The sequence below is a fragment of the Eschrichtius robustus genome, chromosome 5 (genome assembly GCF_028021215.1).
Source record: "Eschrichtius robustus isolate mEscRob2 chromosome 5, mEscRob2.pri, whole genome shotgun sequence".
In the NCBI taxonomy this organism is placed as follows: domain Eukaryota; kingdom Metazoa; phylum Chordata; class Mammalia; order Artiodactyla; family Eschrichtiidae; genus Eschrichtius; species Eschrichtius robustus.
This window is the reverse complement of record NC_090828.1, coordinates 66,569,695-66,582,450: the sequence shown is the minus strand read 5'-3', so window position 1 is coordinate 66,582,450 and position 12,756 is coordinate 66,569,695. Positions and strand designations below refer to the sequence as shown.

The 12,756-nt window shown below is 36.2% G+C and overlaps 1 protein-coding gene and 1 non-coding gene across 3 annotated transcripts in view; one reads left to right on the top strand and one right to left on the bottom strand.

Annotated features, from left to right (window-relative positions):
- TTC21B (tetratricopeptide repeat domain 21B) overlaps positions 1–12,756 on the bottom strand; it is an 85,567-nt gene that overhangs the window by 29,990 nt on the left and 42,821 nt on the right. For both annotated transcript variants that reach the window (XM_068544960.1, XM_068544961.1), the window contains 3 exons: positions 8,527–8,715; positions 3,919–4,029; positions 2,875–2,956 (listed from right to left, as the gene is read on the bottom strand). In XM_068544960.1, coding sequence (XP_068401061.1) covers positions 2,875–2,956; positions 3,919–4,029; positions 8,527–8,715 — 382 coding nt within the window. The remainder of the gene's footprint in view (positions 1–2,874; positions 2,957–3,918; positions 4,030–8,526; positions 8,716–12,756) is intronic.
- Positions 11,373–11,479, top strand: LOC137765558 (U6 spliceosomal RNA). Its single transcript, XR_011074205.1, has one exon. It is a non-coding gene; the product is annotated as a U6 spliceosomal RNA (small nuclear RNA).

Genomic DNA, 12,756 nt, shown 5'->3' with positions numbered 1-12,756 from the left:
ACTTAGGCCTGAAGAAAGTATGAGTAAGGTTTGGGCAAATGAAGTGGGAGGATGGCCCATATTTTAGACTTGGAGTAAGCAGAAAAGGCAAGAAGTTAAAGTAATTAAGAGCACTCTTTCAAATAACATCTGAATATGAGCTGCAGCAGACAGTGTGAGAAACGACATAACCTGAGGAAGTCCAAAGGTGGGAGACAATCTTAAAAGATGATAAAAATAATAAGAAATTAAAAGTGTTGACATCACCATAAGAACAAGATTCTTCCCTTCAAATCTTTGCCCTAACTAGGAATTAGGAATGTTTTATTTGTAAGCAGAAGGGATTGTTCTATAAATTCAAACCTTCAGCAAGTGACAGCATGAGTACAGGGAACAAGTCGAGTGTATCTGGTTCTCTGAGCTGCCCTCCTTGAGGCATGCCCACCTCTGTGTGCACGCTGCCCCACCCAGGCAGCTCTGACTGCCCATGGCATCATCCTGAGACAAGGCATAGGGGTTGGAAGAACTGAAAGACAGCTCAAGGACTTCCTCTGAGATCGCAAACTCTTCTCAGCCAGTACTTTGACATATAAGTAACATACATTCCCTTCCTTTCCCCTTTTCCCCCACCTCCCTTCTTTCCTCTTCTCCTCCCACTCTTCTATTCATCCAATATTTATACTCAGCCAGATTTAGAACAGTAAATCTGTAAAACTGTTCTAAATCTTCATAGCAGTGAAGACACAGCTCCTGGCCACTTGATGCTTATGATCTATTATTTACAATTTTTGTTTTGCTCTGTTTTACAAATGCAATATAAAACAAAGAACCAAGACCAGGATAAGAGGATGGAGGGCAATGAGGTGTTATTGACATAGGATGGCTGGGGAAGGGCACCCTCAGGAAGAGGCAGCATGAGAGCAAAGTTCTGAGTGGAATAAAGCAGAACATACTCCAAGAAGAGGGAACAGCAGCTGGAGAGTCTCAAGGAACTAACCTGCCTGGGCTGTTGGTTACCTAATATCTACTATCTCTTCCTTCTTCACTATCAGAGTTCTGATTTTATTCTACGTGGCGCTGTGTTCAGCTAGAAGATGACATTTCCCACTCTGTTTTGCAGCTACAGAGGTGCTTCTAGAAAGGGCGTTTTTTTTAAAGAAAAAAAAGATGACTCACTGAGGAGGTATGCCCTTTGGCCCACCTCCACCTTGGCCATCCAGGAACATCAATGCCTAGAGCTGCAGCGGTCATCTTGGATGTGATACTTAAAAGGCAAGTTTGGCTAATGATGGTAGAAGAAAACGACAGAAGGACTCAGACTTCCTGATGATACCGTGGTACCTCTGGGCCATTCCCGGCACAATCTACTTTTAAATTTCTTTAACATAAGAGAAAAATAAAAGCCATAATTATTTAGGCCACTAGAGTATGGGGAGGGGAGGGTATCTGCTACTTTCAGCTGAAAGCATTTCTAAACTATTTGGAGGCAAGGAGTAGAAACAGAGGTGAGTTATGAGAATACTGCAGTAATCTGTGTGAGAAATGAGCAGGGTGGCAGCAGTAGAGGTGGTAAAAGTGATGGGATTCTAGACATATTTTGAAGGTAGAGCTAACAGGAATTTGCTGACAGACTGGATGTGGTATATGAGAAAAAAGATGAGACAAAGGTAACTAGAAGGTTTGGGACTGGAGTAAATGGATAAATGGTAATGCCATTTACTGAAATGAGAAAAAGAGAAGGAGTAGATCTGGAGGGAAGGAAAAGATCCAGTGTTGTATTTTGGACATGTTAAGCTGGAGAGCCTCCTAGGCAGCTGAGTGGCAATGCAAACAGGCAGTGGTGTAGATGAGTCGGGACTGGACACAGGACGTAAAGCCGGGGGCCTGGATGAAGTCACCTAGAGTGGTGAAGGTATTAAAGGGGAAAATGTTTGAGAACTGATGTCTAGAACATTCTGACATTTAAAGGTCATAAAGAGAAGACAGATCTAACAAAGGAGGGTGAAACAGAGAGGTCAGCTGGGAAAACACCAGGTAAGCCCAGCATCCCAGAAGACAAGGCAAGGACGTCTTTCATGAAGGGGGCGGTAAGCCGTGCTAAGTACAATGTCAGGCCCAGAAAGCAGAGAACTGAGAATCAGACCTGGGTCTGGCAGCACGGAGGGCACTGGCCACCCTGCAGAAGCAGCCTCCCTGGAGTGCAGGAGTGGAGGAGACAGTGAAGACAGCAGACAGAAATCCTTCAGCGGAAATCTGCTACAGTGGAAAATGGAGCTGTAATTGGAAGGGGAGAGTAACTGGAGACTTAAGAGCTGGATTTTATTTACTAATGTCTTTAAAGCGGGCAGGTGTCACAGCATATTTATGTGCTGACTGGGACGAAAATGATGGTACAGGAGAGACAGAACAGCAGAAGTAAAGCCCTTCAGGAGGGGAGGGGAGGCGTCCAGTGCCCACAGGGAGCAGCTGCTGCAGGTGGGGTGGCAGACCTGGGGAGGACAATGGCTGGGGAGCAGGCAGCCTTGGAGACAGGAAGAGGGAGACGTTCTCTTCCAGGTGCTCACGTTTTCTCGGTGAGGTAGGAGGCAGGGTTTCTAGCTGAGGACAAGGAAAGGGGAAAGGGTGTCAGAGGTTTGAGGAGAGGAGAAAGTGTAAAAGGTGGATGGAGTGAGTGAATTCATTAGAGAAGTACAGTAGGACTGCCAGGCAGAATCTGAGGGCCCATCTGGGGTCTCTGGTCATAATCTAAAGTGAGACCAGTCACTTTAATGACCAGTCATTTTCCTTATAACCATTTCAGCTGCTCAAGGGCAGGTGTGGAATAAGCAGCATAACAGCCAAAAAGAAGAGAAAGGGAGTTGACTGCATTAGAAGGTATAATCAGTGGATATTTACCTGGTTTTCGTTCTAAAAGCTGTTGTAAATGAAACACGGCTGGTTCGTAGTCCTGTTTTCTGAACATGAGATCTGCCATCATCTATAAAGGTAAAAGTTGGTTCTAAAAATAGTGCCATATATTTTACAAAGCACAGTATTCCTATCAAGATTGATTGCTATGAAAACACATATGAGAAACATGAGGAGGGCAAAGTTTTATAAAACGGAGCCATTTAAAATTCAAGTACACCTTAAGCAGATTAGCACTGAGATCAGTATAACAGAAGATAATCAAGGATGTGAAACATTTCTCTGTTTGCAAAAACTGTATTTTCAGCATAAAATATGTTTCAAGTAGTTATTCTAAAAACAGAAACTTGAAGGGAACTGCACACTCTCTGTGTCTCACTTGGCTAAAATAACGAGAAGATTTAAAAAAAAAAACCCAGAACATTCTGAAACCTTAAGTATTTCAAAGGAATTTAAAATGAGCAAGACCTACTGAGATTTTCTTATTATGTGTTTTAAAAGGGAGAGGTCTTATATTTCTTTTTAGTTATAGTGACTCATTTGTAAAATTATTAAATGAACCTCACAAACTGTCATCTATGTAGCTGTTTGAAAAGCTACCAAAAACGTCAACCCAGGTAAAAATGAGAAAGAAAAGCAAAACTCTATTTAATAAACACACACTTTAAAATGATACATGAAGACTTTTTTCTGTAACTCAGAAAGTGCCACTGAAACTGTTAACAATTAGTCTTTAGCAAATTAGAACTTTACCACATGAACTCCTCCTGACCAAGCATAAAGAAAAATTAACTAGGCCCAAGAGGGCAAGCAAAAGCCTGACCTAGGTTCACCATTCTTATAAAATAAAGAGAGTCTTGGTGTTTATCGGAAAAATATACTAATAATGTTAAAAGTGTTATTTCTTCCAAAAGCCAACATGAGCCAGGCATCTTATCTACTATTAGTTTTATCAGGTAAAATTTAAAACTGCTCCATGGAATAAATATAAAACACAACTGCCTTTACAGCAGTGAAGTGTCCTGGACTAACCATGGTGGCAGCTTCATTGTCCTGGTCACTCTGGAGAAGCAGAGCACAGTGCCGCAGGCAGGCGTCAGGGTCATCTTGTGCCAGGTATAATCGTGCCAGCTCCAGCATTATCTACAGAGAAGAAGGGCAAGATTAGTCAGAAAATGTTTGGAATAAAAAGTGAAATAGGAAAATGTCTAGGCACAGATGAAACTTTATTTGACCGAAAGTTATTGCAATAAAAATGCCAAGCATGATAAGCAGGAAAACTATAGGTTTGCTCATCTCTAGTTTCTCTTATACTGGAAAAAAAAAAAAAGGAAAAACAGGCTGTGCCTCACCTGGAAAGTAGAGGGACACAAAGCATTGTGAAAAGAACACTGGTCTTAAATTAGGAGCTACGATTCTAGTCCAAGCTTCTCCATGATGGGGCCGTTTACCTCTCTAAACCTGTTTCCTCATTTGTAAAATAAAAAGCTTGAAGCAGATATGCTCCAGATTTACAACTATGATTCCAGTTACTTTAGTCACCACTGAACAAGGTACCTGTTTGGTTATGACTTAATAAAGATTATCTTTGCCTTACATCTGAAAGAGTTGTATTATTTCAAAATGTCCAATCTTAAACTTTAAATTCTAGAACATGGCTGTCTTGTGTTCTACATCACTTATTTGAATATTTAGCCATTTACTAGACAATTGTTTTAAAATGTTGATCATCTATCAAGACCTGAGAGTAATAACATTTTAGTTTATAAAACTGGCCGTGACAACCAGTGGATCACTGAAGAAATCAAAGAGGAAATCAAAAAATACCTAGAGACAAATGACAATGAAAACATGACGATCCAAAACATATGGGACGCAGAAAAAGCAGTTCTAAGAGAAGTTTACAGAAATACAATCCTACCTCAGGAAACAAGACAACTCTCAAATCAACAACCTAACCTTACACCTAAAGCAACTAGAGAAAGAAGAACAAAGAAAACCCAAAATTAGTAGAAGGAAAGAAGTCATAAAGATCAGAGCAGAAATAAATGAAATAGAGACTAAAATAACAATAGAAAAGATCAATGAAACTAAAAGCTAGTTCTCTGAAAAGATAAACAAAATTGATAAACCTTTAGCCAGACTTATCAAGAAAAAAAGGGAGAGGGCAAAAATCAATAAAATTAGAAATGAAAAAGGAGAAGTTACAATGGACACCACAGAAATACAAAGGATCATAAGAGACACTACAAGCAACTATATGCCAACAAAATGGACAACCTGGAAGAAATGACAAATTCTTAGAAAGATACAATCTCCCAATACTGAATCAGGAAGAAATTGCAAATATGAACAGACCAATCACAAGTACTCAAATTGGGATAAAAAAACTTCCAACAAACAAAAGTGCAACACCTGTGAAGATGGCTTCACAGGTAAATTCTACCAAACATTTAGAGAAGAGTTAATACCTATCCTTCCAAAAGTATTCCAAAATACTGCAGAGGAAGGAACACTCCCAAACTCATTTTATGAGGCCACCATCATCCTGATACCAAAACCAGACAGAGATACCAGAAGAAAAGAAAACTACAGGCCAATATTACTGATGAACACAGACGCAAAAACACTCAACAAAATACTAGCAAACCAAATCCAACAATACATTAAAAGGATCATACACCATGATCAAGTGGGATTTATCCCAGGGATGCAAGGATTCTTCAGTATCTGCCAATCAATCAGTGTGATATACCATATCAACAAACTGAATAAAAACCATATCATCATCTCAATAGATGCAGAAAAAGCTCTTGACAAAATTCAACACCGATTTATGATAAAAACTCTCCAGAAAGTAGGAATAGAGGGAACATACCTCAACATAATATAGGCCATATATGGCAGGCCTACAGCTAACATCATACTCAACGGTGAAAAGCTGAAAGCATTTCCTCTAAGATCAGGAACAAGACAAGGATGTCCCCTCTTGCCACTCTTATTCAACATAGTTTTGGAAGTCCTAGCCATGGCAATCAGAGAAGAAAAAGAAATAAAAGGAATCCAAATTGGCAAAGAAGGAGTAAAACTGTCACTGTTTCCAGATGACATGATGATACTACACATAGAAAATCCTTAAGATGCTACCAGAAAACTACTAGAGTCCATCAATGAAATCAGTAAAGTTTCAGGATACAAAATTTAACACACAGAAATCTCTTGCATTCCTAAACACTAACAACGAAAGACCAGAAAGAGAAATTAAAGAAACAATCCCATTTACCATCAGATCAAAAAGAATAAAATACCTAGAAATAAACCTACCTAAGGAGGCAAAAGACCTGTAATTCTGAAAACTATAAGACACCAGTGAAAGAAATCAACGGTGACACAAACAGATGGAAAGATATAACATGTTCTTGGATTGGAAGAATTAATATTGTCCCAATGACTATACTCCCCAAGGCAATCGACAGATTCACTGCAATCCCTAGCAGATTACCAATGGCATTTTTCACAGACCTAGAACAAAAAATTTTAAATTTGTACAAAGACACAAAAGACCCCGAATAGCCAAAGCAATCTTCAGAAAGAAAAATGGAGCTGGAGCAATCAGGTTCCCTGACTTCAGACTATTCTACAAAGCTACAGTCATCAAAACAGTATGCTACTGGCACAAAAACAGAAATATAGATCAATGGAACAGGACAGAATGCCCAGAAATAAACCCACGTCCCTATGGTCAATTAATCTACAACAAAGGAGTCAAGATTATGCAATGGAGAAAAGACAGTCTCTTCAATAAACTGTGCTGGGAAAACTGGACAGCTACATGTAAATGAATGAAATTACAACATTCTCTAACACCATACACAAAAATAAACTCAAAATGGATCACAGACCTACATGTAAGTCCAGACACTATAAAACTCTTAGAGGAAAACATAGGCAGAACACTCTCTGACATAGATTGCAGCAATATCTTTTTGGATCCACCTCCTAGAGTAATGGAAAAAAAAAAACCAAAAACAGATGGGACCGAATTAAACTTAAAAGCATCTGCACAGCAAAGGAAACCATAAATAAAAAGACAACCCACAGAATGGGAGAAAATATTTGCAAACAATGCGACTGACAAGGAATTAACCTCCAAAATTTGCAAACAGCTCACGCAGCTCAACGTTAAAAAAGCAAACAACCGGACCAAAAAATGGGCAAAAGATCTAAACAGACATTTCTCCAAAGAAAACATACAGACGGCCAAAAAGCACATGAGAAGATGCTCAACGTCACTAATCATTAGAGAAACGCAAATCAAAACCACAACGAGCTATCACCTCAAACTGGTCAGAATGGCCATCATCAAAAAGTCTACAAACAGAAACAAATGTGGGAAAGGGTGTGGAGAAAAGGGAACCCTCCTACACTGTTTGTGGGAATGTAAATTGGTACAACCACTATGGAGAACAGTATGGAGTTTCCTTAGAAAAAAACTACAAATAGAACTATTGTACGATCCAGCAATCACATTCCTGGGCGTATATCCAGAGAAAACTGTAATTCGAAATGATACATGCATCTCACTGTTCACTGCAGCACTGTTTACAATAGCCAAGACATGGAAGCAACCTAAATGTCCATTGACAGAAGAATGGATAAAGAAGATGTGGTACATATACACAATGGAGTATTACTCAGCTATTAAAATAATGAAATAATCCCATTTGCAGCAGCATGGATGGACCTAGAGATTATCATACTAAGTGAAGTAAGTCAGAAAGAGAAAAACAAATATCAGATGATATCACTCACATGTGGACTCTAATTTTTAAAAAAATGATACAAATGAACTTATTTACAAAACAGAAATAGACTCACAGATATTGAAAACAAACTTATGGTTACCAAAGGGGAAACGTGGGGGAGAGAGATAAGTCAGGAGTCTGGGATTAACATACACCCACTACGATATATAAGATAGGTAACCAACAAGGACCTACTGTATAGCACAGGGAACTCTACTCAACATTCTGTGATAACCTATATGAGAAAAGAATCTGATCAAGAATGAATATATGTATATGTATAACTGAATCACTTTGCTGTATACCTGAAACTAATACAATATTGTAAATCAACTATATACTCCAATATAATTAAAATAAAATTAAAAAAAAATTAAACTGGCCATGTATATAAGATTTCTACACTAATATTATCTTTACATTTATTCTCACGCTGTGCCATTTGAAGTTAAGAGATTGAATCTAGTCGCTTTTGTATATCCAGCACCAATCAGCAATTAAAATACAACAGCTGTTTAGTAAACTGAATTGAATCCTCTAGATTCAGATATTTGAAATTGAGAATTGTTTTAAAGTAATTATTAAAACACAGATGAATGTAAAAAGAGCTTACAGATTTACTTTATATCACTTCATAATAATTTTAGACTAACATTATTAATTTAAGGCATCATGTATTTTGAAGTATTTCTGAAACCAATATTAACATTTTAACTTGCATTTTTATTACATTTCTTTTCAAATCTTTATAAATAAGCTGTTAAGAAGTTTACATTTGGGGAAATTAGATGACATCTGGAATATAAGGTGCTTAAAATTTGATAAAAGTACTGACCTTATTATCTGTTTCACAATGAACAAGAGCCTCTCTATAAAACTTAATTGCTTTTTCATAGTCTCGCTGAGCAACAGAATGTTTTGCAATCTCTGCACAAATTTCAGCTGCTAAATGTTTCTGTGCAGGAACTGCATCTGGCTGTTCCATCTGAACACGTTTTAGTACCCGAGCTTGTAACTCTCGAGCCTAGAAAAATATAAGGATAAAAAGGAATTTTAAAAAGAAGTGAAAAAGAAATTAAACAATTCTCAGTAACTCACATGTAGCATAATTTTACAGATTTATTTAAGCATTAATGGCCCTCAACCTAACAAAGCCTGATCCAAAGAAAATGTCTTAACTGAGGTTTTAAAAATGTACTTGTTTGCAAATAAGCCAGCATGCACTTATCTTTGCAACTAAAATGCTATAAAAGTACTGAATCTTTTCCCACTGTTATAAGAATATGCACAGGAAACTCACTAAGGAGGAAATGCAACCATAAAACAAATATTTAGAAAAGATGTCTACATGCTGTAATTAAAAAAATGAAAATTGTAAATGTTTATTAAATTAATAAAATAGTATCTAAAAGTTATTGAATCAAATATTGGCATGTTTCAGGGAGTAAGTACATCCACATATTGTCAATGGCATATAAATCAGTCCAGTCTTTCTGGGGAGCACCCTCGTGAAACATACTAACTCCCTAAAATTAACAGGCTATTGAACTTAGCTGTTTCATTCTTGGGAAGGTATTAAGGACACCACTTAGAAGGAAAAAAGGACACATGTTATTTGTTATTAAAAAAAAAAATGACCTGTTGTAAAAACAAAATAACAACAACAAAACAAAAACAAATCTGGAAGCAACCCAAATGTCTGATGATAAGGAAATGCCTAACCAATTGATGGTGTATATACCTGGTCCCACACTATGCATAGACACTCCTAAGGAGGTAGGGGCCTTCCTCAGACTAAGAATGTAGAGTAATTTGCTAAATTGGAAGAGTATCAGCCTTCCCGCCCACAAGTCTGGTTTCTGAAACATCGAGACCTTCCTTTAACAAGTGACAGAGAACTCCTAGGTGTTAGGCCTTTACAATAAACTTTAGCTTTGAGCTAATCACTCACTCATGCATTCATGCATTCATTTAATGAACAATAAATGCCCACCATCTGCCACACATTACGTTACACACTGCGAGCCCTTCTGGGGACTCCTGTCAAAACGTTGGTTGACAACTGGTATTTGATGAAGATGGTCTAAAGCTGATTATGTTTTGGAACCACAGGTCATAATATTTTAGGGCATCATGATAAGCATTCTTTTGGAAATGAAAGAGAAAGGATTAAAAAATACTGTATATATAGCATGTGGTAAAGGTTAACACTGTTTCATGAAATTTTAATTTTGGTTATATTAATGTGTGTTTATAAGTATAGAGGTATGCGCACGTTTGTGTATTTGATGTTTTATATTATGCATGTACCAGTGTGCACGGTTTTGCTTATGTGCGCGCACACACACTCACAAAGAACTCTGAAACAACTGGTCTAAATAGGGACAGTACCCTTTTATACCTGTTGTGCCAGCTTAATTTTTAATTCTTCTTTCTTTCTCAAAAGTATTCTGGCTTGAATGATAAATTATATGGTTGCACTAGGTTAAAAGATATGCACTTCTTTCTCTAGACAGTGTGTGTTTTATCTCTGCATCAACTAAATCTCTAAATGTCAAATAGGTGGACCTCATGAGCTTAACTTCCTAGAGAAAAACCTTTATAAGTTAGGTTTTGTGATACCTTGCAATTTTCTTAAAGGTAAATAATTGGGGGGGGGGGGTGGATCTTGAGCAAAAGTGTTTTTCATTTTTTATTAAAGACATCATAAAACAATACTCAATTTCTCTAAGTATATATAATAATCATTAAAAAACATTTTCACACAGAATAAAATTTTCTGAAGAATTGATACCATTCCCTATACTTTTCCTTGGTTTTATCAGAAATAAATTTAATGATCTTTTACAATAACCATATTAACCCTGATCTGTCAACACCATTACTTTTCCCTCCCCCTTCCTTTATTATAATATTCTTCTAAATTCCATCAAACCCTTGGGTAGAAGAAAGTATATATATAAACATCTTATTTCAAAGAATTCTTAATTTTCCCTTTTTATTTCAACAGCCTTATTGTATATCTTACCGAAGACCTCATCAAAGCAAAATATACCAATAAAATCAGAATATCACATTACTTTTTATATGACGAAGATGGAGCTATACTGGAAAAATCCGTACAAATGAATGTTAAGTGAAGGAAGCAAAAACAAGTATAATTTGTACATATTAATTAAAACTATATAAAGTTATAATGTCCTAAAATTGTTAGTGTTTTATGGCACATAGGTTTTTTATTTCTAGTTTAGATTTTATTTTCACAGAAAAGATAATGCATATACTAAAAAGTGATTTTTCCTTTAACTGTTCCTGCAATTAAACAATTAAAATAATCTATGATTTCCTTTCAGCCATTCAACAAAAATTTCGAGCTCCTATCATGGTGAACATATTTGAAGATGGATCCCATGATTTTCACCTCTACTGTTCAATAAGAGGATGGGGATCAGTTAGGAGGAGTCTGGGCTAAAAGATAATAATGGATAGGGCTAAAAGCTGACAGAGAGGGATGAAGAAATGTGGAGTTATTTCGGAAGTCCGAAACATATTTCATATTTCATATGTTTAGCAACTATGCAAAAATATTATGATGGAACTCCCAAGTTCCATAATGTGGAGAATTAAGCTCAATAAATGGTTGCTGAATAAATGAATTTAAAATATCAAAAACTTTGATTAGTGCTCGCTTCGGCAGCACATATACTAAAATTGGAACGATACAGAGAAGATTAGCATGGCCCCTGTGCAAGGATGACACGCAAATTCGTGAAGTGTTCCATATTTTAAAAAAAAAAAAAAAAAACAACTTTGATTACACTTATACGTTTCTATTTGAATTGTACTGTAATTCTATATTCAAATTCAAATTGTTTGTATTGTACCTCAAAAAGATTTACTTTTTCAGAGATCAGAATGCAAAGAATATTATAGTTGGAAAGAACGTTATAGCTCTTCAAATTTTATGAAAGGTGAAAAATTCCTGTGCTATATAACATATAGACTTAAAATGAATTTGATTTTGGTTTGTTGGCATTGTCTAACCACAGTTTGTCCTTTTTTTTTAGTGTTATTCAATGTGTCTGCTCATAGAACACAGAAGCTCATGCAACCAGTCACTGAGACTAATGATATTCATAATGGAATGAAATATGCCAAATTCACTTCTAAAATGTTTTGAAAGCCTAAATTTATGAAAATTACACTCTCCTTTTAGCTAATGGTAGCTAACCTCAGGTTAGGTGCCATTCCTTTATCATGTAATTCAGAAAACAGGGATAAAACATACCAACAATTAAGGGTAAGATATTACATTGTTGAAGATTACATATCTTAATGAAATCATAAGCTTACATGGGGGTCACAGAAATCTAACAGTGTGAGCTCAATTCATTCACAACTTGAACAAAAAAATATTATTGGACATTGCCTGAAAAACACACACACACATTTTGTGTGATGAAATCTAGATATTGAATCTATTAATAAATCTTCTGTCAAAGAAACCTCAAGGTCTCAAAGGTGCTAATACTGAATTGTTCCAAACATTAAAGAAATAGCATGTCTTAGAGACCAATCTTTCTAATGAACATATACGCACAAACCTTGAACAAAATATTAGGAACTATCTTTAAATTCTAGCAATGTCTTTTAAAAAATCACAACAGTGACATTTATTTCGGTACTATAAGGATGGTTTAACTTTCAAAAATCAATCAATAAACAGAAAAAAAAAATTGGAGAAAAGCCACATGACCATTTTGATAGATGCAGAGTGCATTACACAAAATTGTTAGCAAACTAGAAATCGAAAAATCATCAAAACACATTAGCCACTTAGGAATACATCTAAGGAAATGTGTACAAAACCTCTACATTGAAAATCACAAAACATTAAAGGAAATTAAAGAAGATATAAATAAGTGGAAGAAAAAAATGAGTTCAACTCCTGCCTATGACACTAGTCATGTGACTTCACACAAGTTATTAAACCAAGCTCCCTCAGCTATAAAACAGGATTAAAAATATCAACGTTTCCTAATTGTTATAATATTTAGCAACAATA